The 27,982-nt window shown below is 33.2% G+C and overlaps 7 protein-coding genes across 13 annotated transcripts; 2 read left to right on the top strand and 5 right to left on the bottom strand.

The window, feature by feature from the left end:
* Positions 1–26: 26 nt before the first annotated feature.
* Bma-mcm-4 (Uncharacterized protein) lies at positions 27–6,200 on the bottom strand (the record flags this gene model as incomplete). 4 transcript variants are annotated; one of them, XM_043080359.1, is made up of 18 exons in its annotated part: positions 27–128; positions 409–613; positions 766–875; positions 955–1,100; positions 1,245–1,348; positions 1,455–1,615; positions 1,950–2,035; positions 2,104–2,221; positions 2,535–2,698; positions 2,990–3,075; positions 3,203–3,431; positions 3,681–3,819; positions 4,008–4,247; positions 4,458–4,597; positions 4,881–5,049; positions 5,147–5,295; positions 5,731–5,820; positions 5,984–6,200. In XM_043080359.1, 18 exons carry the CDS (start codon positions 6,198–6,200, stop codon positions 27–29), a joined length of 2,655 nt encoding a protein of 884 aa, XP_042936293.1. The 4 variants fall into 4 exon arrangements, with proteins under 4 accessions (XP_042936293.1, XP_042936294.1, XP_042936295.1 ...); XM_043080360.1 differs by having other exon boundaries at positions 5,731–5,817; XM_043080361.1 differs by having other exon boundaries at positions 5,984–5,990.
* Positions 6,201–8,561: 2,361 nt separating this feature from the next.
* Bm6408 (Uncharacterized protein) lies at positions 8,562–14,719 on the bottom strand (the record flags this gene model as incomplete). Of its 2 annotated transcripts, XM_001901124.1 has the most annotated exons (17): positions 8,562–8,636; positions 8,783–8,932; positions 9,232–9,317; positions 9,934–10,041; positions 10,412–10,521; positions 10,624–10,731; positions 10,948–11,035; positions 11,152–11,296; positions 11,478–11,680; positions 11,774–11,916; positions 12,074–12,189; positions 12,902–13,044; positions 13,133–13,304; positions 13,557–13,713; positions 13,851–14,041; positions 14,144–14,274; positions 14,569–14,719. In XM_001901124.1, 17 exons carry the CDS (start codon positions 14,717–14,719, stop codon positions 8,562–8,564), a joined length of 2,277 nt encoding a protein of 758 aa, XP_001901159.1. The 2 variants fall into 2 exon arrangements, with proteins under 2 accessions (XP_001901159.1, XP_042936292.1); XM_043080358.1 differs by lacking the exon at positions 14,569–14,719 and having other exon boundaries at positions 14,144–14,230.
* A 1,167-nt stretch (positions 14,720–15,886) lies between these two features.
* On the bottom strand, positions 15,887–19,143 carry Bm12873 (Uncharacterized protein; the record flags this gene model as incomplete). Of its 2 annotated transcripts, none has more annotated exons than XM_043080357.1 (9): positions 15,887–16,068; positions 16,292–16,493; positions 16,696–16,848; positions 16,997–17,116; positions 17,512–17,682; positions 17,886–18,077; positions 18,149–18,287; positions 18,547–18,632; positions 19,129–19,143. In XM_043080357.1, 9 exons carry the CDS (start codon positions 19,141–19,143, stop codon positions 15,887–15,889), a joined length of 1,260 nt encoding a protein of 419 aa, XP_042936291.1. The 2 variants fall into 2 exon arrangements, with proteins under 2 accessions (XP_042936291.1, XP_042936290.1); XM_043080356.1 differs by having other exon boundaries at positions 16,307–16,493.
* A 343-nt stretch (positions 19,144–19,486) lies between these two features.
* On the top strand, positions 19,487–20,774 carry Bm1029 (Uncharacterized protein; the record flags this gene model as incomplete). Of its 2 annotated transcripts, XM_043080355.1 has the most annotated exons (4): positions 19,487–19,540; positions 19,655–19,840; positions 20,049–20,193; positions 20,656–20,774. In XM_043080355.1, 4 exons carry the CDS (start codon positions 19,487–19,489, stop codon positions 20,772–20,774), a joined length of 504 nt encoding a protein of 167 aa, XP_042936289.1. The 2 variants fall into 2 exon arrangements, with proteins under 2 accessions (XP_042936289.1, XP_001901157.2); XM_001901122.2 differs by lacking the exon at positions 19,487–19,540 and having other exon boundaries at positions 19,673–19,840.
* A 1,939-nt stretch (positions 20,775–22,713) lies between these two features.
* Bma-otub-2 (Uncharacterized protein) lies at positions 22,714–26,803 on the bottom strand (the record flags this gene model as incomplete). Its single annotated transcript, XM_043080353.1, has 12 exons — positions 22,714–22,768; positions 23,171–23,521; positions 23,718–23,791; positions 24,234–24,329; positions 24,490–24,648; positions 24,906–25,088; positions 25,186–25,288; positions 25,431–25,509; positions 25,805–25,993; positions 26,095–26,201; positions 26,326–26,481; positions 26,682–26,803. The coding sequence occupies 12 exons, from the start codon at positions 26,801–26,803 to the stop codon at positions 22,714–22,716; spliced, it is 1,674 nt and encodes a 557-aa protein (XP_042936287.1).
* Bm13639 (Uncharacterized protein) lies at positions 23,402–23,554 on the top strand (the record flags this gene model as incomplete). The annotated part of the gene is made up of 1 exon (XM_043080354.1): positions 23,402–23,554. The coding sequence occupies one exon, from the start codon at positions 23,402–23,404 to the stop codon at positions 23,552–23,554; it is 153 nt and encodes a 50-aa protein (XP_042936288.1).
* A 219-nt stretch (positions 26,804–27,022) lies between the features above and the next one.
* Bm6701 (OTU-like cysteine protease family protein) lies at positions 27,023–27,785 on the bottom strand (the record flags this gene model as incomplete). The annotated part of the gene is made up of 3 exons (XM_043080352.1): positions 27,023–27,195; positions 27,294–27,389; positions 27,704–27,785. 3 exons carry the CDS (start codon positions 27,783–27,785, stop codon positions 27,023–27,025), a joined length of 351 nt encoding a protein of 116 aa, XP_042936286.1.
* Positions 27,786–27,982: the final 197 nt, after the last annotated feature.

The following is a 27,982-nucleotide window of genomic DNA, read 5'->3' as shown; positions in this document are numbered from 1 at the left end:
CCAAAAGATAATATGAGAATAGGAAATTAGGTTGCCGCAACATATCGTATTTTGTCACCAGTACGAACCAACACTTCGTTTTTGATCAAGTTGTTGACTGCCTCATCGAATAATTCTTTCGTAAAAGACTAAAAAACAGTATCAAATAGCGAGTTGGTCCCAAAAATTAAAGCAATATTGGTAGATCACAACTACAAACATTTCAAAAGCAATTTTCTAATATTACTTGCAGGGATCCAATTATAAATCCATAGATTGATTAATTTTGAAATCTGCTTCCTTTTACGAATATGGCGCGCTACCTTTATTAACCAGTATTTGAAATTCACTATTTTCAAAACTATACAAAATCATCAAGTCTAAAAATTCAGATACCATAGAAAATTATGAAAAAATTTAGAAGTTTACCAAATCGTTTTGACGTAACTGTTGCATTAATTTCTTTAGTGAAATCAAAATTCCTTGTCGCTGCGAAAGTTCACCACGTATCGCTTCAGCCAGCTGATCGATGATTTGTCTAGTTGTTGCGCTAATTCCAGCAGCTAAAATGTTGATGTCAACTCGACCGGTAGACGGATCCACTGCTGACTGTTTCAAGGCTTCGCGATATAAGCTGAAATTCATGAAAAATGAAAACAAAAAGGTGTTAATCTAAAACCGAAAATCTTATCTCTAAATTAAAAATACAGTAGAGTTTATTCTTTTAAAACTTCAGTCAAATAAAAGTTTTTGATTAAACCGTCATAACAATACAAATCTACTTGCCTATATGCATCTTCAACATCCTGTACTGATACCACACTACTTAATCTAATTTTCGCATGAGCCTCAGCCAAACGAATCAATGATTCCAGTTGTCGAGGATAGGCAGAAACCTGCAAATTGCAATAAATCAAATCGATGTCGATAATGCAGGTGCGCGCTAAAAGAAAACTGAAATAAAAAAAAATCTACTTGTCCAAAACCAGATCCAGCTTTTCGCATTTGAAGGTATTTATCAATAAGGCACCGCGAAGATGCTTCATTCAGCAGTGGATTAACATAAGATCGAGCATATCCGATGTAATCACGCAAAAGAGCCAAATCCAGCAGTTCACATCCTACAATACTCAAATGTAGCTTGCACATTTAAAAATTTTACTCCATTTAATAGCATGAACCATTGTCTTCCACGTATTTGCAAAAAAAAAAAGAACGATTAATATTCACACAGCCTAGCTTTAAGGAAATTCAACATTACAAACCCTCATTGTTAGTTTCTCTATAATACAATGAAACCAAATGATTAGCTAAGCGTCGATCATATAATTCATTCTGAGAATCAACCAAAAGAAAAATTAAATCGAATCTGAAAACTGTTCGGTAAAACGTCTGAAAATTTCACAGATTCCAAAAATGAAATTCCAACAAATATGAAAATTTTTGAAGACAAAAACTAGAAAGCCGATATTGACCTAGACAACAATGTATGAGGTAGCTGAATATTATCAACAATGGTTTTATTCTGATTCCATTGCGAGTCTACGGGATTTGCAGCAGCCAAAATTGAAGTCCGTGCATTTAGCTGACAGATAATTCCAGCTTTTGCTATTGAAAGTGTTTGCTGTTCCATTACCTATAAACAAATATACTGTTACAAAATCTTTATATCAATGAACGACTTAACAACATATTAAACCAACACATAGTGCTTGTACTCTACAATTTAATTATTCATATTCCTTTATCTTTCAAAATCGCCTCATTTGGAAATTTCAGTTTTCTTTTCTACTGTTAATAACTAGTAAATAATAAGTAGTAATTACCAAAAAAAAAAAAAAAAAAAGAAAAAAAAAAAAAGCTCATTTTAAAATGGAACAGAAAATAGAAATAATAGAAAATGTATGAAAATCCACATAATCCACCCAGTAAAAAAAAAAAAAAAACGAATTAACCATATTTTAACTTACTTCATGCAAAATTGAACGCGTACTATCATTCATTTTATCAAATTCATCTATACAACATACTCCGTTATCTGCTAAAACAAGTGCACCTGAAACAAAAATTTCAGTTATTTTGTTTCTTTGCTTCTTCTTTTGTAGTAGTAATACGTTAATATACCGGTTTGAAGTACAAGATGACGCGTGTCGGGATCACGAGCGACAGATGCTGTCAGCCCAACAGCGGAAGACCCCTTTCCCGATGTATATTGTGCACGCGGAACAAGTCGATACACATACTGAAATTTATCATGAGTTATCACTATTACTCGTACGAAAATGCTCATGAAGTGTCGATTCAATTCCAACAGTATTTATCAAGATTTCACTTTTTTAAATTTCAAAGTCATGATTTTTTTTTCAGGTTCGTCTTTCAGTTTCCTTGTAATTTAGTATTATATCCATTATTTCAAGTTCGAAAATGTACTCACAAAAGTAACGAAAAAATGATTTACATCACATAGTTTACATACAGAAAACTATGAAATGGTGAACAAAAAAAAAAAGTCTGCATAAATTGTCATAGGTAGCTGTTACTACAATAAAACTCACTTGTAGAAGCTGACTTTTACTAGTACCAGGATCACCGCATAGCAGTATGTTTATTTCGCTTCGCAGCTTAACTTTGTTACCTGTTTTATCCTCCTTGTTGGCACCACCGAACAATAAACACAGAATACCTCGCTTAATATCCTCGTGGCCATAGATTGAAGGAGCTCAATGTGGGATAACGATTTTTACAGTAGACAAAAAAATTACCAATATTTCTTATCACGTTTTCTAAATGAATAGTTTCTGGATTTTACAGAAAACCTCATCTTGAAAAAAGAAATTGAAATCTCCACAAGGATCTCAGAGTTGTTACATTAAATGTAAAAGCACTAACCATAAAATGCAAGCTAAACCGTAAATAATAAAAAAGTGTGAAAGCAGTCTTAATTTGAGAAAAATGTAAAAATGCGATGCGAGGATACAAAATGATTATTAAGAAGAGAAGATCTTCTCACCAACAGCATTTATTAAACAATTAACAATGTCGGTTCGTTTTGCCAAATTCATGATCATGCAAACTCTTTCATCTGTTAAATGAGTTCTGAAAAAAGTTCGGGAACAAGATATTTAAATGAAATAATCCAAAAAAAGTTTAGGGTGATATTCTGCTCTTAATCTATAACTTAACTGCTAAACCTTTTTTTGTACTTTCGGAAATGATCACCTACCCATCATCGATTTGATGCAGGCGATTCTGATCAGTCTTTCGAAAGTGTAACACATCGATACTGGTACGATAAACGGAATTAACATTTCGCATGCGTGGATTTACGCGTGCCGGTACGGCACGATAAATTCCCGTAACAGTTACACGATCACCAGGTTGAACACGTTCCACCATATCACCATGTGCAAATAATGTTACAGTATGTGGTGTTTGTCCAGCGGGCATGTCATCTCAAAATAAACTCATCAGCTAAATTTTTCACACTCAAATTTAAATAAAAAAAAATTAAACTATATCATGAAGATTGCTCGATCAACCAGTGTAATGCTGTATTAAGAGAGCAAATCGACATCCACTTCAAAAAAAGCATTTAAACTGCTACGGACATTTCAACCAAATTTTAAAATCTATGTCAAGCGATAAAATTTTATGTTATGAATAATATTATGAAAATTCATGATTATAAACCCACGACACACCTGGAGACTCCTGCAATTTAACTATCTGTTTATCCATAAAAAGAGAACGATTATGGACTAGCTGGAAAGAATACTTCGATTGACAGTTACGACATACAGCTGGTTCTTCAATTCGACCACGGTCTACTTCAACATCAACCTGAAAACACTTGTTATATTCTATAAAAATTAAAGGAAAGATTTAAAAATATGAAAATTTCTTACTTTTTCATTTTTCAAAACTTGAAAATTGTGATCCGAGTAATTGTTATATTTTGTGCATTTCCAAAAGAAGAGCAGAATATATTAAAATGTCTTATTTTTAACGACAACTTAGATAGAAATTACCGGAAAATTGCAAACAGTGCATTGGAAATATGCCTGCCTCATTTCAGGGATCAATGGTGAGGCTCGTATAACCATACCACCAATGGTGATTAACTGATCGATATCCTGTGGATTCAGTGCACGCATGTTACGTGTTTTCTGCGCGTTGAATGGCCGAACTTCAATCGGAGCATATAATACTTTTTGGTATTTCTCGGAAAATATTTCGTTTATCGTCAGATCAAGATATGGTATGACATCCTCAAATTCATAACAATTTTATAAGTTGAAAAAGATGTGAAATGTGAAGGCCTTAGACATACAAAGACATAATTTAAGATGAAAACTGCTCTTTATCTTAACTTATGATTTATTATTATTTACTTTCACTTATTTACAGCAACACACTTAAAGAAAATGCATTATTAAGAAGCATACAAGTATAAAAACAGAAGTAGAAAAGTTGTTTACCGACGGATAGCAAACAATTTTTCGATATAATGCTTCACTGAACAGTTTGACGTGTTGCAAATTCAAATTAAAAGCAATATTCTCACTCTGGTCAATTTCATACAGGCGCTCCAAATAGTATGGCCGTTCCAAATCAATTTCTAAAAATGAAACAATTTTATGCTGTCTTTCGTAAATTTCATTGTTACTTCATATTCTATTCAACATTATTTAAAACCAATGTTGTACATGTAATTATCATATTTTAGAGTTTAAGAATTTGTCTGTAAAATAAAAGATTCCTTGGTGATTAAATTCAAAAGAAATTACTATATTACTATTGGTATCATCATACTATAGTTAGAGAAACACACCATTTATATAAATTCGTACATTGAATTCTGTGAAATTCTCATTAGTACCACTACGAATTAGTTCACTTACCCATTCGCACATTTGATGGAAGCGTAAGCACATTTTCATCATCTGAAACACTTGTTGGTCTAAATTCATTGACGAAAGTGCGAAATGCACGCTGCACATCAAAAACGCAGATACGCGTTCCCCAAATGTAAAGCTTTGGACCAGGTTCCAAATCAATAGAAAGATCGTCCTAAAGACAAATGTTTAATCTTTGTTAGCAGAATTTCAACAAGAAAAAAGAAAATGTGACAAAACATAGTATTTTTTCGAGATATTTTGAAACCAACTTCCATACTATCGATGCAAATAGTACGATGCTGAGATGGTGCACAATTAATATCAGATCGCATATGTCGCACTGCTCGCTGCCATGACACTGTACTGCCCACTTGACTTGATGTGTCGAAATCAGAACCATACTGAAGTGCACTTGATTCTAAAAATAGAACAAAATCATATATATGTCGCACATTTATCAGGAATATTCTGATGCTGAATACCAAGAAATGAAAGTATTTACTGAATGTTACTAAGTGAACACTGTTTAACTGTTTGCTTTATACAGTGCTCTCCTTCAGTGAAGCTCAAGGTTCAAACATATTCCAAATTATTCATCTGTAATGTATTGAAATGTTAAATGAGATATATCATTCTGCGCTATATTAATCATGTTTTATCAGAGATATTGCATTAGTATTCGCATCACTGCAATAGTATTCGAATATCTTTTTAAAGCAAAAACGAAGTTTTCGTTTTTTTCAACTCGAATTTATAAAAAATTAACTATTTTGGATTTGATTGATATTTAAGCTAGACTAATGAAAACAATAAAATTTGGACTAACATCTAATATCAAAAAAGTATCACTTACCGGTTAGTTGTGATCGTGTTGGTGAATGGCGATCACTTTGACCGCGCTGAACTGCTTCCTGCTCTGTATTTAAGGTATTTCCTCCTTCTACTACGATAAAAAATAATGTATTAAGCATGAAAATCGTCATAAAGGTAAAAGAATTCGCAAATATAACACATTCTGGTGATAACTTTTGGACATTTAACTGCAATGTTAATGTCAGGAAGCACGCTACCTACCAGTGCACTTTTAAAAATTCCGTAAAAATTACCAATCATTTGCTCTTGTGATAACAGCGGTTGCTGAACAGTTCGATGTAAACTTCTACTTTGGGAAGCATTTCTCGCAGTTCTTTGCTGTGTAGTTCGCGTCGAATTATCGGAAGCTTCAGAAAGTGTTTCATGTAAACTTGGAGGACTTCTCGAAGTGGTGGAACGAAGATGAAGTCGCGAACGAGTAGAACGTGAGTGGAGAGAATTGCCAGACATTTCTAGAGGATATGTTGCTTTTGTCTTCTTCGTCTACTTTAAAAATCTTAATTCACAAAGACAGTTTAATTCTAGTTCAAACATTAGGCTCAATTATAGTCCAGTCCTTTATCCCTTTAGACAAATTATGGCCACATAGCTAGGCCTACCGCCCAAATAACTCTCTCCCGCGTAGAAAATTTGAATTTGCATGCCGCCGGCCTTGAAAACAGGTAGTGTTAATGCAACTCGGATATCCCGTCTGTTCATTCAAAAGTTTGACGGAGGAACGACAGACCCCGAAGGGTAATTTATGTTGGTCCAAACAAGTAGTACTGATTTGAAGTTAGCTCAGCTCATCTTAACGACGAAGTTAGTCTAGTTCATTCTACGCGATATGAGAAGAACGTTCCCGTACACCAGGATATGCCAAACCGAACAGTGGACTCTCATAATTCACTTTGCGTCATTACTCTCCCGCAATTTATTTTCTGTTTGATTTTATTTTTCGATTGGTGGAAAATGTAACATAACTTGTTGGCTGTTGGGAACTCCTTTGATAATTGTATATGAATTTATTCAACGTAGCATATTTAAGTTGTTGTATTATAGTCTTACTCTGTTCCTCGAGACGTTTAATTCCGTTCCATTATAGTCATAGTTAGAGAAAATGATAATCCAAATAGTGAATTTGCAATATTTTGAGATTTGATATAAGTTTAATTAAACTAAGAGTAAGATTAAATTCACAAATTAATTCACTGATGTGATGCGACAGTTTTGGATTTTAATATCACAAAACAATAAACAGGATTAGTGGGTTTTGATGAAAATGAAGAAAACTTCCTTATCAAGAAATGAACATCACTTTTATGTCAAAATTTGCAGTTCGCTTTGTTTAGTTAAAGTTGTTGATAAAATACGTAGAACGAACAGTAGTTGTTTGATGTTTTAAAATGCAATATGATATTTCATGAAATTCATGCGACTTTTACCTACCTTATGCCCAGGCACATTTGAATTTGCATATTGAGTTCAAAAGTGACTGCGTGTTTCTTTTTGATAACGGAATAATTAACTTCCTTGATCCTTATCTTAATTCGGCACCTTCCCAAACATTGACTTCAATTTAGTGCAAAAGCACGTTATTTTCATGTAAAACGTCTAGATTTCATTTAAAAATGCTTAGATAGATTTGAACTGATGTGCCATTAGAATCATCCAAAATTCCCTGCCATTTTTCACTAATATATTTCGAGCTAGTCAATACTGATAAAATCAGTGACTCCAGAACTTGATAAAACGTTAACATTAACATATCAAAAGCCCCCATTATAGAACTACCGATGGCGGAATAAAAAAAACTTCATCTTCAATATCCTAAAATTTATATTCAAATAAAAGCTCCTCCAATTATATTTTTCAAATCACTAGAACTATTCATTCACAAGGATAAAATTCAGTATATGTGCATTTCCAACATGCACCATTTTTGCATCAAAACCATTTGAAAAATTTATTTCTACAAACATGACAAATACTAGAACTGTCAAACTAGAATAGACAAAAATTTTATTGCAAACATTAACGTTATCACTGCCAGCCATCTACTTGAATTTTTCACTAATTCTGAATTCAGTGTGCAACCGAAGTTCCAGAATCATTAAGTCCTGTTGCTAAGCAGGCAGAAAAAATGATTCCTCAGAAAACTTGAAAAAATTTCGCCGCAATATCTAAGAAACTAAGTTCCGTTCCAAAAACAATATGCGCAACAAGCCAACATTGCTAAATTTTCAAGTACTCAGTTCTTTCATTCGCGATAGCATTCCTTGGTTTCTGCGGTGAACATTCTCTTGCACTGATCAGCTTTTTATCGTCTAAATAGTTTGAGAATCGTACAAATAAAATCGTACCAATTAAAAGAATATGAAAAATATTTACAAATAAGAAAAAGGAATAAAAGTCAGGTGAAAGTTAAGCTATGTTATCCCATTGAATCTTAGTGGTGGAAGAAAGAAACAGAAAGAAGATAATGACATTATAACATGATCAAAGAAATCAAAAGCCTCTTAACTATTGGCACTTCTTTTTCTGTTAGAGTAATTCCTATTCCTTGGTATTTTCACTCAAAAAATAAAAAATTGCGAAACAGCAGTAACAGCAACTGATTATATGTAAACTATGTAACATTTAAGTATCGGTCATGCATGAAACCGACAAGAAAAAAAGCTAAGTTAACAAAGTATTCACAATTCAACAAATTACTTCTTATAAAAATCACCTATATTAAAGACTAAACCCGTAAAATTCGAATTAAATTTCATAAAATTCACAACATCATGTTTGATTGCCAACTGTAAAGGAAATGCGGTCGCGAGGAGTTCATAGTTCCAGAATTAACCACTTTTTTTGCATCATTAAAAGCTTCTTTCCACTCAACGGCTCGCGAACACGTACCTGAAATTTTACTAAGAACTGAACACTTTAATTAAATCCATTCTGAATAGATGATGTCATTCCTTAAAAGAATGCAGAATTCTATTTTACTTTTCTGCTGTTCAAAAACATAAAAAGAAATTAAAATATTAAAAACAAGAAATAACCTGGTAAATCAATTTCCCTCCTGTCTGCTTTCGTCCATCCATTAAATCTATACTTTTATGAATGCACACTTTTTCTTCTAAATCAATCAACTTACAATCAGCAGTAGCGATCAGTTTGTCACTCCTTAAAAAACCACCTTTTTGGTAAATCTGAAAAAAAAGCTATAAGAGCTAATAAACAAATTCCTCTATTAACACATTATATCACGATCTATATGGAAAACCTACAAGAACAATTTTGCTTTCGTGACATACATGAAATACAAGTTAGGAGATTTAGATTACTTCATTTTCAACTCTTCTTGTTGCTCGAAGCATCGTGCAGTTGATGAAATAGACAAGTAAATCCTGTTTTTCTTTTTTTTTTTTTTTTTTTTTTTTTTTTTAATAATACATAATAGTTTATATCAACATGAAGGACAAAAATGACAATTTATTTTTAAAATAACCTCAAATTTCAGGCAGTTCCTTTTGATGACTCTTTGCAACTGCTTCGTTTTCCGATTGATTGTTAGCAGGAATTTTTGATTGTATTCTAATAATAACGAAATGTAAAATATATCACTAAATAAAAAAAAGTTGTAATGAAAACAAAAAAAAGTGAAATATAAGCCGATAAGAGAATAAGCTGCAAATAAGTAATAGTGCAGATGAGCATTTAATAATAAATTCTTTTCCCTTTGTCTATCATTTTTCTTTCTCCTCTATTTCTTTGGCCTTCTCAGTCTTTCTTTCGTTTTGCCTTGTTCTTCCGAAAATACCTAGTTTCTGCTAGTTTCTGGTTACAATCAAACCTAGTTTCTGGTTACAATCAAAGCTGAACAACATATTAATAATTGCACAACAAAACATTCAGCAATCATTGAGAAAATGATATATTATACCGGTGAAAAGATGAAGTGAAAACTACATAATAATTTTTTTTTAAATGGAAGAAACTAGGGAAAGATATTTTCTATCTATAAGTTGATTCACTTCATATTTTCTGTTAGCTGTAACAATTACTGTTAAACTGTTCACAGCAATAAACCAACTTATAAATATTTCATTCTGTTCTACTCCACATTTCTTTCTACTCCACTGGAGAGAATAAATGGTTTATCACTTTTTCAGAGTATGTGCAAAAAAAAAAACAAACAAATATAGGACACCTGGCGAATTTGTAGCAGCTATAACTTTAGTTCTACCAGTTTGATGAGCGTCGTGAGGAAAGGAAAAATTATACTTTACAAACAGATAACCGTCAGACGCTTTCCAACCTGGAACATCTTTCTTTTAATTTTCATAAAACTTGCATAAATATCGCAATGGCTAGTGTTACAGAAATGCACAGACAAGGCTGATTTTCGAGCAATATTAGATGGCTATCATCGGCAGTAGAAAACACATTCTAGTTCTACCATTCTATTTAAATAACGAATTTTAAATAGAAAGGTAGAACTGTAGTACCATTCTATTTAAAATTCGTTCTAATGTGAAAAAGAGCAGAGAATATCACTAGAAAAAGTGCATATGACAGTACGATTTGATAGAAGAGATGATGCCCATTCCATCCTTTTAGTAATACCTACTCTTTGAGCCACTCAAATAAGGAATAGCACTAATACATGAAACAGGATGAACAGGAACCTGCTGGTAATTTTGCTTCAATTATTTTCATTATTGTCAATTCAATATGATTTTCATCTACTTCAAAGCATACTTCCACCGAAGGTATGTTTCGAGTCTCGTATCGAAACCTGAAAAAAAATGAAATCAGAGTGAAATCTGAAATAACTGATAAAACTTATCGAATGTCAAAGAAAATCTTGAAATCAATGAACTTTAGAAAAATGTATTACTGCGGCACTGTTGCACCTCTTTTCATAACTTCGCGTAAAAGCATTAAGTCTCTTTTCGAAATGGCAGACCAAGTTTCCAACATCTTCACTCGAGTTACATCGCCCAATCTAAGAGTTGATAGATTTATATTAGTACAATTTATTAGAAAAATACCTAGAAAATTTGTAACTGAAAAACATCAGCTGAAGTTAAACTGTTAAACTACCTTAAATTTATTTCAAATGATTAAAAAGAGAATGCTTATAATTGTGACTATTAACTTTTAATACGTAAATTCACGGTTTAAAGCAAAACATTTTATGAAAAAGCTAAACAAAACTAACTGAGTAAAAGCAAATCTATATTCTTCGCAAAGCTTTACTTGACAAATGAGATCCCTTTCCATTGTAGCAAAAACTTCACTAGATGTCCCTGCAGTAGATAAAGTATCTATATTGAATAAGTTGATAAATTATATGTATGTGAAATACAAAAATAAAAAATAAAGTAAAAAACAAAATATTGGAAGCCATTCACTTTAATAGCACCTTTAATAGCAGCATCAAAACTTGTGTGATGTTCCAGTGATGGCTTGAGTATTCTTGCAGATGTCCGAACTTGTGGTGGCATAGGTGTTTTCTTAATATTAACAGACAAACCATTTTTCGAGGCAGCAATCATTTTATCAAAACCCTAAAGACAGCATTTAATTAAGAACAACTAAAATTTATTAAGGAATGTTCAGTTTTTATCTGAAACAACAACTTTTGAAAGTTATAAAACTTAACCTTTATTAAATGTCCGAAATATATTTCGATGTTACCAAGAAGTATAATTTATAATTACAAGCTTTAAATTAGAATGTGAAAGAGACCTTTGCAGCAAGTAAAAATTTCTTGGCAGTCGCTACGTCACCATTTCTTTTTGCAGCAATAGCAGCTTCCTTAAACTGAAATTGTCGCTGAAGCAAAAAGTCAAGTTGTTGTTTTTGACGTGATTGTTTTCCTGATATTGACGCTTCTGGTGCACCAAGTGATCCTACTTCACGCAAAGGTCTTCGCGACATCACCATCCCATCTCAAATTTTATTTAATGCATAAATAGTATGTTTATTATAACAGAAGTAAATACAATTAAGACGAATGACCCAAAAAATACACAAAAAATCACTTGTGCTAGTAGCAGCCATGTTTTCCAATGGAGGAAGAGGTGGATATCCAGGAGGGCATGGCAGTCCACTCGTATCAATTGGTTTATTTGAACGACATGCTTCAATTGCATCTTCATATCGCTTCAAAATGCGAGCATTCATTCTACAAATATAGCTGATTAAAAGTAAAATAAATTAAAGTAAAATGATAAGCTGCGAAAGGGATGAAAATGTACATTATTTAATGCTATTCGCTGGAACAGTGACAACAGTCTTGAAAAGAAATAATCCAACTAGTCAGGATTTATCAAAAAAGATACCTGTATTTTCGGTTATCGTTTTCCACACGACTCTGATCGCATAAAGCTTTGTATTTCTGCATGCGCTGCTGCAGTCCATCTAGTAGAGTCCTTGGAAGAGGATGGATTCCTTCATCCTGCATAGTAATTCCACATCTTACTTAATGCTAACCGATATTTCCTTTATAGAAGTAACACGGTGATTTGTTGTTCGTTTAGACGCTAAAGACTTTGCACTACACAGGATACAACCATCTTTTCAGCTTATCGCGCTTTTAGTTTCAAAATTTAAAGCAGAAGCTAGATAACTTGTGATAGGTTAAATTAAACTCCAAAGAATAAACATTTCTTATCTATAGGAAATGATAAAATAATTAAACAAAACAGAAAGAAGAGGTGGATGAATTCTGTGCAAAATGCAAACAGTAAATCATCCCTTGTTTTAATGCCTCGCACCTGAATCAATTGGATGATAAATTTCAGGATTCAGATTTCTATATCATTTATATATTTGCTCCACTGAACTGCTTCCCAATCACGTAATATTCATAAACTTTTTTTCTTTTGTCACCTCCCACAATGAAATCGTATACTCTGATACGACGCAGGGATCCAAACAGTGTTAATTTTCAACATTTTGCTGATGACCTTGATGGACTAACGAGAAAGTGATCTTATGATAGCCGTATGACAGTGCTTGAGCAAACGCTTAGTTCATTTCATAAGTCACAATACTTAAATGTTAACCTGTGCAGAAGAAATCACTGAACTGCTTATTATAAATATTAGTAACATAAATCAAACTGATACTTTTTTCGCAGCTCATACTCGTTTACAATATAAATTAACCTTGCTTGATTTGTAGGGAATGGCTAGAGGTGGAAGTTCATTCTCCTCACATTCTGTTACTCGTCCATCATTCATAGTTTTCATTGCTTCATCAAACTGCTTCGCAACTATGTAATATTCGTAAGCTTTTTTTTTGTCACCCACTACAATGACAAACTTCATAACTCTCAAAATGCTATTCAATAAGTGTTCAGAAATATGAAAAACAAAATCTCTCTGAAATGAACTAACATGAGCTAGCTGCTCTGGCATTCTTGATATAGGATTCTCGACGATTGATTAATTCTGCCCTCAGCTGCTCTCCTCTCAGCAGCTTCTTGACTGGTTTTTGATAAATGAGAGACGATTCACTGATTACTTCCGTGGCGGACTGCTTTACTTCAGCTGGCAGTACTGGTTGTATCTTCAAAAATAAAAACATTTAAATTTTGTACCTTGACCTCAATTTAATTTATTTTATAATTAAGATACTATGTTGACAAAAGTAAAATATACTGTAACATTCGATTGATTCCAAGAACAGTTTATAATAAGTTGTCATATGGCAGTATGCGCCTACCGATAAATTTTTGAAATTTAGTTACTGCAAACTAGGGAGTTATTTATGAATTATGTAAGTGCTGAAGCTTCAGAAATTCTTTGACTGAAAAATCACCTCCGGTCTGGGAATAACTGAAACGTCAGTTTCTTTTGCATGTAATTCAACAGAACGAATTGTTCTGATCGAAATTGGAATGTCCTTTTCATCTATCATTTTTCCTGCTTGCACCTTTCGTATCAATTCCTCGATTTTGTCAAATCCTCGCCGATATCTAAATGAGGAAACAATGTTGTGGAATATTTCGGAGCTCTCAAAATTCGTTCTAACTTACGAGCATTACAACAAAGTAGTAACATCCTAACTAATGGCTGGTAAACATGTAAAAAAGGAATAAACAATAGGCTATACCTCTTAGTGCGCAATATATCATTTTTCTCTTTTGCAGCTTCTAGCACTGAAGTGTATTCCTCCTTAAGTCCTCGCAATTTATAAAGTAATGTCGTGTCAACAGCAGGTTCATATGGTATTGAAGTATGCAGTTTAGGAGATGTAGGTGATCCCGCTGCATTACCCTGTTCAACCAAATCAGACAGTTCTGCCTTAAAGCATTTAACACATTATTGAATAAGTTGGTGCTTACGATAGAGGATAATAAAGTAGGAAATGCAATGAACTAACAATCCCAAAAATTTAATACATACCAAAAGTTCTGGATCATTAATATCCACCTCATCATTACTATTCAAATCTTCATCTGATACATCTGATATACTTGAAATGCCATACATTCCACTCACCCGTTGTGAAGCTTGTGCAGCTGATTCATGATGACCTGTGATTATGTACTAATCTTACAAAAAAAAAATTTGTTCACAGAAACTGCATGTTCTCTGCACCAAAACATTCAGTTATTTGATTCCTTGGAAATAGCAAAACCATAAATTAGAAATAAGTTTCTTCCGAAATTGCCTTAATTTGCTGTCTGGCAAAATAACGAATGTAAACTTCGGTCTTTCTATGTCATTCTCTCTCAGCTTCTCTTTCGCTTCACAGTTAAATTAATTCAGTGCTTTATAAATTCATACAAGACTGTGACAAGTTATCGATAAGATTTAAGCATACTGACGTGCACTGTGTTCACGTGTACCACTTGTGCGTGCTGAAGACATATGTCCAGCAGCTTGTTCTTCTGCCTCTAAAGCTAACAACTCAGCCATTAGTTCTTCATCGTTCTCTACATCACCATACATGTCTTTCTCCATAATTTGGAAATCCATTTTGCTTGTAAAAATAAATCGTGGCAAAAAAGTCTGAAAATTATTTACTTCTTTTTTGGAATTAATTTAATTTAAAAAGAGCGAGTGCAATCGTCACACCCTTGCTGCCTGGTCATTCAACACAGTATTCACAAAAACATGCTCAACATAACCCATTAATTTTTAACGTGAAAATTATCATCAGTTATTACCCACGCCCAAGTCCACAATCTCTCTGCCTTCCACGTCGTCTTACACGCACTTCCCGGAAGGTCGAATGTTCTATAGACAAAGTCAAAATGCAATTTTTAGATCTCTCCCTTAATGTTTCATAATAGGATATACGGAGGTTTAGGAAGCGTTCTCTACAGTTAGGTAGATTATTTGGAACATGGGAGGCATGCAGGGGTAGAATTCATGCACCTGTCATTTTTTCCACTTGCACAACGAGGAACTTCCAACTGAGATTGGAAAAATTTATCGAAAAACCGGAGCATCAATATCAGTCATCAAAATGGTCGGTTGACTGTCACTGATATGTGACATCTCCACTGATGGCGGTTATCATTATCAACAATGGTTTTCCTAGAAATTTAATAGGACGTAAACTGTCAGAGTATTCCCTTTAATCTATCACTGATCATTTTTTTGTCCATTACCACTTCAGCTTGTTTACTTCACAGTTGCTTGCTACCGTTACTAAAACGCAAAAAGGTAAAAATCCATAAGTTTATTTTCACTTTATTATTACTGTACTACTTTCCCAGCCAGAGCAAAAGTTGAAAGAATTCATTTGAAGTTTGTATGTGGAACTCTTAGCACTCGTGATTTGGCCAAAGCTTTTGTGCATTCATTTTTTTTTTTTTTTTTTTTTTGTGCAATTTAATAATTTATGTGTTCCAAAACATCTTGATCAATCTTTTTAATGTTCTAATTAGTTTTCTTATTTAAATGTAGACTTTATTTTATACTTGTGAGTAATATTAATTAGTATATTGTGTGATATGTGAGTGGTGTGACATTTTTCTTCCTACCACAGCGGAGAAAGTAATAAGGAGATCATTTCCATCAAGCAGATGAATTACCAGGAAGATGGATTTTAGCACTCGCAAATGAAACAGGGTAGCGTAACATGCATTTTGATTTAACTATTTAATATCAGCTAATTATTGTATATGACCACTGATTTCAAACAAATGCTATTTTGGTAAGTGTCCGATTAATCTCCTTGAATGTCGGTCTTTGCTTCGGTTCTTCCATCCAGCATTTCTTGATCAGTTCCATAATACCTGGCGGTACGTCAAGAGGTATTTCCATTCGATACTTACTACCATCAGTTAGTTTTTCTCGCACTTGTGCATTACTCATACCTGATGATAGTTAATAATTCACAAACTTTGAATTTGAAAATTTAGAGAAATTTAATGCAAAAGATTTTGGAGTGTTCTTGGATGTTATATGAAATTTGGACAATCTTCCAGAGATTGATTGAAATTCTTGATTTGTCCTTATCACTTTGCTAACTACCACTATTAAGCTTTCTGCTGTTTTGCGCTGGAGCTAATAATTTTCCTTAATTGTCTGCTAACTGACTGACTAATGGATGACCATGATATGGCTCGCTGCCATCGGTGAATATCTCGTATAGTAGTACACCAAATGCCCAAACATCACTTTTGGTAGTAAATTGCAGTGATTTGATTGCTTCTGGTGAAAGCCACTTTGTTGGCAACTGTATTTCGGAATTCGAAATTTGTTGCTCCCTGATTGACAATCCGAAATCGCATATTTTCAACTGAATGGAAAATAATTCTAGTTTGTCTATTAACTTTAGGACGTAATGATGGTAGGAAAGGAAAAACTTGAAAATGTCTTTTAAAAAATGAAGGCAGTACCTTTCAGAATATCGGTTAGAAAAAATGAGATTTCGAAAAGTTTTAGAATAAAAGTAGCTCAATTCTCCCTTATCATCACTCTCTTTCTAAACAAACACGAACCGTCAACTCGTGTTCTGTAAGAAGACAGTTTCTAGCGGCTACATCTCGATGGATACATCGTTTCTCTTCTAAATATTTCAAACCTGCCGATGCTTCTTTACCGAAACGATATCTGGTTGCTATTCCGAGATGCGCCCCTTTCTTCCGTAAATACTGAAACTACTTTTTTTAAATTATTAATAATGTTCAAAATTCTTTTTCATTCCTGCTAATTACTAAAAATCGCATAAGCGTTATTGCTGTGATGTCTTTCTAATTATATATATCTTCAGACTTCAAGACATCAAAAATTTTCGAAAACCTTTAATAAAGATCCGCCACCACAGAATTCAACAATTATCATCAGTGGCTCTTTTTGACATGCGATACCGATAAACTGCACCAAATTTTCATGCTTATAGTCTCTCATAACCTTAGCTTCCTGTAACCAATAATGCTTGACGTTATGGAAATTAAATTATTAATTCGGGCTTTCTTGAATGATATTACCAGTCAATTCAATTTCTTTCTTATCGCTCTTCCCTAAATATTAAAAATTATTTAGGTATCCGGATTGCCATTTTTTTTTTTTTTTTGTTGTTTTTCTTTTTATCATTTGTAAAGCTGAGATGATGTGAATTTTTCAAGGTTTTCATTTGAAGAAAGCAGGGTTTGAGTCTGTGAATAATGAAGTAAAAAAAAAAAAAAGGTTATTTTGATTATTTTATGTAACCAAAACTACTTTTTTTGTAATTTTTTACAAGCCAAAAAACAGGCATATTTCTTAGCGGTGGAGATTATCAGCTAGAAATTGGTGAAGTAGGATTAGAAATGTACTTGAAGAAATGAAGCTCGTTTGGTTTTATCACTGGCTTGTCCAACGCATGTTTTTGCAGCAACAGTCATGTAAGTATGGCCAACTTGTAGTATACCTTTATATACACGACCAAATGCCCCTTCGCCAAGCTCATCCTTCAGACGTACTCGATCATGTGACACTACCCAAGCCTAAAAGTCATTTCTAATAGCTCCAGTATTTGAAAGAATGATTGAATTTCTCAGTGCTTTCTTATCATCTATGCGCTTTATTTTTTGCTAACTTTGAACACCAATAATTGTTTGCAGTTATAGCTATTCATACGGTATTGTTACAGTACTTGCACTTCTTTTGTATTGCAATTTCAGATTTATATCAAATGAATACAACTGACCGGATGAGGAACAGGTCGCTTTACAACGATGGGCAGAGTTTCATGAATCGGTTTTCGTGTACGAATATAATCTGAGACCATTTCGCTAATTTTTTTGAAACATTTCTGATTAACAAAATATAGATCCTTTTCGGTTAAACCAATATTAAATGCCCACAAATCACGATTATAGCGCACCACCCACACAATTGACTACAATGAGTTCATTATTTTGAAAATTTTAACAAAAAATCTTTCTTTGATATTCTCAAATTAACACCTACCTCTTCTTCATCCTCTTCTGGAATGCCAAACAGAAAATCTCCATCTCTTATCAACAGTTTTTCAACATCAACGCAATTAACAATACCATGATAATAGGTTTCCGATAGAAGATTGTCATTCGCCTTGATTAACACTTTCCTGAAATTTTGTTTTAATTGCAAGAGTAAAGTTTTCAAATATTTTCTAATCTTTGAAATTCCTGTCCTTTAAAGCCTTTCGTTTCAAAATCATGCGAAGGAAATTATTGTACGTTTTTCGAAAATGAGCCAAAGTGTGTTCAGAAAATTTTTTAAGTTGAAGGGAGCAACTAAAATATTCGGGATGAAATTCGGAAAATTTTGAAAAACTTTGGTTATTCTTGTGCGTATTAGAAAATAATTATAAACTTAGAACGAACCCTACAAATGGTCCAACAGGGTTTTGTTTTTTGAATGGTTTCGTTGTTGGGTCATGTGGTCCTACCACTTTAATACTCTTTGATATCTGTAATTGCTGTAAAATGTTTTTTCTTGTCGTTGCATTTAATTTTGCGTGAAAAAGATACTTTTCAATGAAAGTTATTGATAGCTAGTTAACTTCCAAAGAGACTGGGTTCTACTTATAAAATTCCATCAACCATGTGGCTACAAAGCTTAAAATTTTGATGCAATAATCTCTTCTTAAAAGATCATTAAAAAATACAGCCATATCTCTGTTAGAAACATCAGCATGCAAAACTTTTTCTGATGATCAGCTTTTAGAAGAAAATATTAACAAACAATAGAACAAAGAAGAGTTTTCTGGCATGAACTCATTTGATGTTTTTCTGTTCCAATGGTGGCAGAAATGAACATTTTGGAAAAAAGAAATTAGTGCCAATTTCAGCTTTCTTTACAAGTTCATACTAATACATTTTCTCTACAACTATGTTTCTCTACAGCATAATAAATTAATAATAAATTTTGCATTAAACTAAACTGAAGAAAACAAAAAAAGTTACGAGTCGATAAAACATCTCATTGACGAGAGAACAAGGCAATACCACCTTTCATTAAGTATCGAAATTAATACAAATGGTTTCCACTTGGCAGAAAAGTATAAATAAATTAAATGTGGTCAATCATTTCATACATTGGGGAAATAAATAGCCTAATTATAAAACATTAATTGCGATTTTTTTTCCTACAGGATTAGATTATAATTTATGTATCCTTTGCATCTGATCACAAATATGAAAATGATAATTACCGACATGAAATGTGCATGTAAGAATATTACTTGAAATTATCATAATGAAAAAGTTATAAGACGCTATAAAAGGCTTTTTTTTAAACTAATTTTCTTTTTCTTTACGTAGAATGATAACTAACAGTTATTTGCAGTTTACCGATAAAAGCTGGTTATTGTATGTGGTAAGTTAATGAATTACTGACTACAACAAATAAAACTTTTCAAATATGGGTCTACTGCTGCTACAAGCTGTGATTGAGTTAGGTTCGATAATGATTATCACTCAATTCTTTCAGCTATTTATCCTCGTTTGCATGATACTAACAGGAAGGAAAGCAACAAAATGTTTCTCGAATCAGTTTGATAAGATTCAGGAGGAAAACTGTGGGCCAGCTGGATTCTGCTTCATCATGAGAAAGGACAGTTCATTCAGAAAAGGCAACTTCACGGTGCGAGGCTGTGATCACACCTTCCTCTGCGAGGTACTTACTGTCATTAATCACAAGAATCAATGAATTTTTTTCCCTTTCTTGGTTAAAAAAACCAAAACAAAAAAAAAAAAAAAGAAAAAGTTACTTCTAAAAAACTATTACCAGCTTATCTTTAGCAATTTTACAAAGTAATACTTGTTGAATGCTCTTGCTAAACAGATAAAATTAATAATGAAATTTAAAATCGGCCAAATTTTAGATGATTAGTGAAACAGAAGGCGTAGAGAAAGTTACCTTTACTAAAGGAATAATAAACTACTGCATGAGTAATGTTCAGTACATGAACTTTTTCGGTTATTTTTGCTGCTGTTACGGAGATGATTGGTGTAACAAGAATTCCAAAGGTATTATTAACGCTACCCTTTTTTAGTAAAACTAAAATTTTAAAAATTTCGGTATACTTGCTCCTTCTATAACATTAATTGGTCATTTCATGCAGCCACAATAGCTGAGAATTATCGAATGATACAATTTTTAGGGATGATGTAGTTCTCAATTTCATGTCATTAAATTTGCAAGTCATCATGCTACAACTGAGCAATCTAATGTAGTCTGCGAACTTGTCACAGATGAACTTTACATTAAACAAAGTGATTTGACGGAGATCAACCTATCTTATGCTGAAGATTTATAAGCTCTAGTCGAACCAGCGAAATTTTTGTTGTAAATAATGGAACTATCCTTAATTATCTGTGTTGTTTTACATATTTCAATTTGTCTACCAAATTTTGGTAGAATTATGATATTACATGTGACAATACACTTCACTGATTACCGATAATATCATCTTTTCAATTATTTTTTAGTGGAAGAAATATCGGAAGAACACATTTTGAAGGATTTAATTCAAGGCATATCAACTGGAGAGAAGTGGCAGAGATTGCAGGAAATAGCTGAAAAATACGATGTCATCGTCGCGACATAGTCAAAAGCAACAAGCTGTTTCGCGATTCAGAAATATAGTCTTGGTTTCACCTTACATGAAGCCAAAAAGAACCTGAAGCCAATAATCTCCGAACAGACTTCCTGTGCACACCGATACCAGATATTCAGGGAATTGAATTTCTAACACAGTTCCTACTTTATTAAAATTGAAGTATGCCACCATTTTTCCAACTGCGACTAAATACCGGAGTAAATCATTGATAATCAATATTTGAAAATAAATATGAAACAGGGTAAGACAAAATGTGTGAAAGTGATTTCTCAAATCGAATCATATTTATTAATTCATATTTGCAAAATATAAATTATTACACCTGAACAATGGGCACGAAAGCCAAACAAAATGTTGTTCAATGCATTGGAACAAAAACAATGGAAGACAAAGAAAAACGAAAGAAATTTTTCATCTCTGGCTTTTAGCACAGATAAAATTAGATCGGTGAAAAGCAAAACACTGGAAGATGAGCGAAAAAAGGCGAAGTCTGAACGTACAATGACTGTAGAGCGCTTAACTAAATATTTATTACCATTACTTAAACTTAAGAATAAGAAAAATGTTTACTTTTGCCTTCCCATGAAAGTTTAGGTCATACGGGTGCCCCAAATTTAACAATGAAACGGCTATACCACCTGGAAGTCAATCGTTTGTTTGTTCTATGTCAAAAAAAAAAAACTTTTGTGACAGTGTGTGAGTATGCCTCAACAGTTGCTGAGCATGTTCGACTTGATGATATACAACGGATATACACAATAAAAACTTATATGAAATCAATTTCGAAGCCAGTTAACACTGCCTCCAGTTCTCCCGCTTTTTTCTTTTAACAAAACACTTTTTTCACTCTTTTTTAAAATAGGAAAAAGTGTTCGCATTTAGCACCAAAGCAGAAAATTGTAACGCATATCATTCAAAAAGTGGAAAATGAAATCTACAGTTTAGCGTAAGCGAAAGGGCACAAAGACACAGTCAAAGCATACCACCTGTGCAAAGAAATAAATCTACTGAAGAATGCAATGATTAGCGGTATCACAGATGGAAAAAGTCAATAAAAGTTAACAAAACAAGGAGCATCGTGACCAGAATGAGTAGATGAGCGATAAAAAAAAAGAAATACAGTATGCCAACATCTCAATGCAACAAGGATGGCAGTTACAAAACCTTACCCTTATGGATAAGAAGAAACTAAATTTGGAAATTAATAAAATTCTACATTCGTATATAGAATTAGTGCAACATGTTTTCACAGGGTCATGATCTCACATGGGAAAAGGGATAGATTTCCTGAAAGAAACTTACAATGCAGCACTTATTCTATGTATTGTTTGACTGTTTTCGACGATTTGGACCAATTTGATAGGATCCACGAAAAATACTTTTTGATACTCTTCTCCTTAAAATAGATGCTTAGCTCTCACCTCACTTTTACAATCTCATTTTTGAAATTAACAACTAATAAAATGCATAAATTATATGTAACAGCTAAAAAACAATATTTAATTGCAATCCCATGAAACTGATATTTTATTTTAATCACGGAAATCTCCTTCTGTTCGCATTTTCAACTGTAATTAATTTTGATAAAATTAATACTGTCCCTTAATTCATTTCAAGCTTAATAACGTCTGAAATCTAACACAAACCTGATAAATTTAACAATTAATTTATCTAAACTATAATTCAAAGAATTTTCGAAAAAATATTTTAGTAACAGTAAGTCAGATCACAGTAGTAAAATTATATATATATATATATATATGAATTCATTCTGATTGAAGATTGAGATAGAAGTGAAAAAGACGCATGATAAAAAAAATTCAGAGAGCGAAAAAAAACAAACAAACAGGTTTTATCCGAGCTAGTTTTAATAAGTAACAAATGCCAATTCCGGAACTGAATATTAAGAGGAGATAGCACTGGTTATTTACTGTGACAAATAGTAATGAGTTACTCCATTTGCCCCTTCTATAGATGCCACTCTGAAAATTAGCAAATAAATACTTGATGACAAAAAAAAAAGAAGTATACCATTGACCTCGACCAAACCAATAATGATAAAAATAAAATAAGATAAAAAGCGAAAGATTCACAACACTTTCGACATCTCAAAAAACCTTATTCTAGTCCACTACTGTATGTGGATGTGGAGGGAACAACGTAGAATGAAGAAAGGCAATGTGTGCAGTGCAGTTGAACAAGCATGCTTATGCATATCTTGTTAAATTTCGGAGAGAACAACGCATTTCAATTGTTCAGTAAATAGTAGTCTCATACAAATTATGTGAAGACAGTTCAAAATGTAAAAGTTGGAAACGAATTCGTTCGAAAAGATTTCAATTAAAGATTTTTCAACTTTTAATATGAAGAACATAAGGACGAACTTGGTAGTAACATCGTCGGCTTGGGCATGTGCATAATGAACAGCTACCGTATGGACAATTCCTTCACAACCAGCAGCTATATGCTCACAATGATGTTCTGAGCTAGGATTATCAGACTGCTGAGCTTGCATACTGTCACCTACAGCAAGCGGAACTGATACAGAACCTGTATCCCGAGCATTCGTGAGGCCTTTGCCGTCAGTATGAGAAACGGTTCTTGAAAATACCGTAATGGACGGCATTGTATTGGATTTATTGGAACCACCTGTTCGAGGTGAAAAATCGCATGAATCTCGCAGGGTGGTTGAAAGGCACGAACGAAGAGAACGCAAATGTCCCGGTTGTGCGCAACTAAAATTGGGAAGTTGTTGGAACGGTGTTTAAGTATAAGCTAATTTCATTCACAAAGCACAGTCCAAGCTAACTGGGTTCTCAAAGGAAGCTCAGCTCTAAAGTGTAAATGAACAAATTAAAATGTTAAAATGAACAAATTCTTCAAAAACGCTCGTCAAATGTGGTTTAAAAAACTAAAAATCAAACCACGAACCCGAAAGAAGCCATCAACTGCTTTTGGTACTCAAAGCAATCATTGCATAAGAAGTTTGTTGACTGCGAGGCGCTCTGTAATTCTGATATTATTTGATAGCTGGAATTCCACGCTCATAACATTCTTAATAAAGCAAAATTTATTTTTTTGGATTTATAATCGTGCAACCCTAGCATTATGCTTTGTAAAAAAATATGGTTCTACCAGATTAAATTTACAAAAAAAAACAATTCTTTCAGCAATAGAAAGATATATTTCAGAGCTGCAAGTAACAAAACAGCACATATAGACTAATTAATATTAAGCTGAAAATCATCATGACTGATAACATTATAAGGAGTGGAATAAATACAATGGTTCAACTGAACTACGAATTTCTTTGATTGATATCGGACATATCTAATTCTAATATCGACAAATTGCACAACGGTAAAGACGATTTCTAGCCAGCCTTAGTGATCTAGAAAGATACAACAATTTAGAATCTGTTATTTAGGGAAATTATCAGATATATACCTTCTGACACTGTTTATTGATGCAGGTAACCAATAGTGATGAAGTACTGAAAGAATGCGATAATCGAGCACGTTGGCGCGAAGTCATTCCAGGAGCCTGTAAGAAATCGGAACGTATAGCCTATGTCGATATAATTTATTATAAAATAAATTATATCATCTGATCACTTTAAAAAGAGGAAAGAGAAAAGCAAAAGTTAAATTTTTGACTTTTTCGTGTCTGTAAAAAATACTTTAGAAGTATGAAGATAACTAACATTTTTCGATTGTTCGAAACGTTCTTTAGCTAAACATAAATAATTATCCACCATATGTTCCATATATTGATGAGCATTAGAGTGTAGTCGTGCAGCTACAACAAGATTTGCAGATCGCAGATCTGACACTGTAACTTGCTCCGCATTAGCCAACTGGTTCTAAAATAAAATGCTTTCATTATTGTTATATGTATCCACTGATATATGCAAGAAAACCTCATGTTTTTCATATTTAAAAAAAAAAAAAAAAAATAATAATTGAAAGGAAATATAGATTTTAAATTCAAAGATGTGTTCATTTTTTTAACAGATCACTAAGAAAAAGATTGAGATTCAAAGTCTGCAAACTTACAAATTCCATAAGTTAGATCTAAGCCAGCAAAAAGTGGTTTTTTTGAATGTGTGCAATATGAAACCTTTTTTTTGCGTCCTATTTTTAGCCGTTTCTTGATTTGCTGTGCTATTTCACTCAGTAACCTGGCGGAATGATCTTTAGTAACGAATACATCACCACATGATAATGTCATCGATTTTCGCCCTTCCTCACCGTTTACCAATCTGATTCCAGTTAAGTTATGTCGGAATGAGTATCGGCGAACCTAAATCGAATTTACGAAATAAAGCAAAAAAAAGGAGTTAAAAACTTTGTACGGTTTAATAAAGACAGTAACGTTCAGTAATTTAGCTTAAGCTTACCGGAATCTTAACAATATCCATATATTCACGAATAAGTGAAAGTTTATCAGCTTCAGTTAGTTGGATCCGTGCCGCTATTTCTGCATCTTCCGAGTCTTTCCACCTGAAATCCATAAATTTCATTATAAAAAAGAACCATGGCATAACGTATAACTAAAAAACGCCAGAATTTAAATTGGATCCGCAAAAAATACAGTGAAATGCAATTTGATCAAATAAATTAATGAGCGAGAAAAAAGACAAACCAAGTAAAATCCGGTCCTGGATCAACAGAAAAATGCAAAGGAAGAAGAATACGGTTCCTATCAGTAATTGGAATGATGGCTGCAATTGGAAACTTGTGTTTTAATAGATTACAACCAATATGTTTAAAATAAAAATAAGCAAAATCAACAATGTGCACATGTCTGCTGTATCAGCATGACGCTGATGTAGGATTAAAAATGATTTAACTTGACATGCTAAATCTCAGCTCACAGTTCCGGATGCTGTAATGGAATTTTTTTTTATTAGTGCCTACAGTGATCGTCAAGATAATTATTTCTCTTTGCTAAAAGTCCAACTGATGTTTCCGCTCATCATTTTCTAATCCATAACAGGAAAAATATACGAAAATTACATTGTAGAGAGTTAGATGCTGTGTGACGCATGGTGACTAGAGCTGAAAAATGAGCCGAATCATAACAAAGAACAAGTGGTGAACGATGACACTGATCCGAAGGACATTCCAGAGGTAAATAAATTCCACCAAATGGAATGGGAGAAAGTTCTTCACCGACAGCATTGCGAAGCACTGTATCCGACACAACTGGAAACAATTTTTTATATAAAAGTCTAAGAAGCAGATAAACCAGATACTTAAGAAAATAGGGAAATAAAGAGATTAAAGTGAAACCCTTATAACTGTACCAATTATTGGGCGCTTGAGAATATGAGCAAGTGCAAAGACATGAATGGATTCCAAACTTTCATAAACTTGTTCAGTACCTTCACTCCTGCTAGGTTCCTTATCTTCCCTGAAAGTTTGCTTTCATGCTTAGAAAACAGCACATCAATAAATTAAGCTTAAACCATATGTCTTATGCATTAATGCATAAGACATAAAGATCTCAATTTTTTCAAAACAAAGCTAAACAATACGAAATAGTAAAAGTTCTCGGAATTGCTGCGGCCATGTGGAGAACACTATCCCATTCACGCTGCCATTCTTCATCCGTTAAAACTAAGCCTGATTGTAAATTTGACTGACTTTCTGTCCAACGCCAACGCCGCCAAAGTACATGGCGTCTACTTCCTCTGGAAAGGAATTTTTTTTTATTAACTAGAAATAGAATTTCCGAATTTTAAATTTAAACTATGAATATTTCTTGAATTCAAATAAGATTACATACAAATGCATCTAGCATGCGATCCAGTCAAAGAATGATCTTGCACTGAGCAACATTCAGTCCCCAAAAATCATCGCAAATAAATTGAATAAGCAATTACGAACAGACCTTGTCAACATTTCATATAAAATCTTTCGCAACATCAGTTGTCTATCATGGATACCCCACATACCAAGCGATGCTGCATGCAACAAACAGTTACCGTCACCAGTGGTACTCAAGGGCCACATCCGTTGTCCGCTACCATTCCAATACCACCAATTCAAATGGCCCAAAAATTTTTTCGTTTTTAAGAAAAAAAAATATTTCAAGCAAAATTACTTCAACCTTTCTTCAACAGTTCTACTGGAGGATCTAAGGAAACTTTAGTAGTTTACCAAAAACAAAAAACATTGTCTATCCAACATCCATTCAATATCCGGAACTTCTACTTACAACATTTTGTAAAGCTAACCAGAATTTTCAAGCCGTTTAAGCGTCGATGTTTCAATCAGATCTTTTTCTAAATAATTTCTAAAATCATCTGGCTGTTCAAATAGATTTGGCAGCACAAAGGCGTACGATGGCCAGCACAGGGTCTCCTCATACTCTCTGCTCTCCTCCACATCCGAATCTACTTTATCTGCAAATATTTCTGAGCACTGTTTCTCACTAAAAACATTAGTTTGAATTTAACAACTAGCCTAAAAGCTAAACCCTATTTCAAATACTGCCACATACCAGAAGAATTGGAAGCACAACTTTGCGGTACTGTGTTTTCTTTCTTTTTACAGTCGTAATAATACTGCAGTGAATTGTTATAATGCCACTGCTGTCCTAAAAAATATACCAGCGAAACGTGAAAAAGCATGCAAGATGTGAAGTTTAAAAACTAAACGCCAACAAAACCAATAACACCAAAGAGATTTGCTTCCATTAACAATATGATGCCGTGCCAGAAAGAATATTGTATTTCATGCACATACTTACAATTAAAACTCAGAAATCATACTGAAACATCAACACTGCTTGAATGAAGAAGAGTGAGAGAGGGGAAGCAAAGAAAGAAAAGTTCACCTCACTCACTAGATATAGAGATATAAAGAATAAATAGAAAAGACAATTTTTCCAACAATAAAATGTAATGATACCTTTACGAAAAACAACTGCAGTGTTACATGGAGTGCATGTTTCATTTACGAATGCCTCAATCAGGTCATCATTACTGTTCATCTCCTTTTCTATCTTTTTCCCTGTCACTCAGCTTCTCAAAATCTCTTGCATCCTGGAAAACCCATCTTTGCCTTTATATTTCTTCAAAAGTTAAAACAGCAAGAATGATTGTGTAGCACCGTAATAAGCAATAAAGAAACGAACTAGATTAAATAGCCATCAAAGGTATGAGCTGCTAGCAGAACGGACCAACAATT

This window comes from Brugia malayi (assembly GCF_000002995.4).
Source record: "Brugia malayi strain FR3 genome assembly, contig: Bm_v4_Chr3_scaffold_001, whole genome shotgun sequence".
Classification (NCBI taxonomy): domain Eukaryota; kingdom Metazoa; phylum Nematoda; class Chromadorea; order Rhabditida; family Onchocercidae; genus Brugia; species Brugia malayi.
Note: the sequence above shows the minus strand (reverse complement) of the source record. Positions and strands in the feature narration are given on the sequence as shown.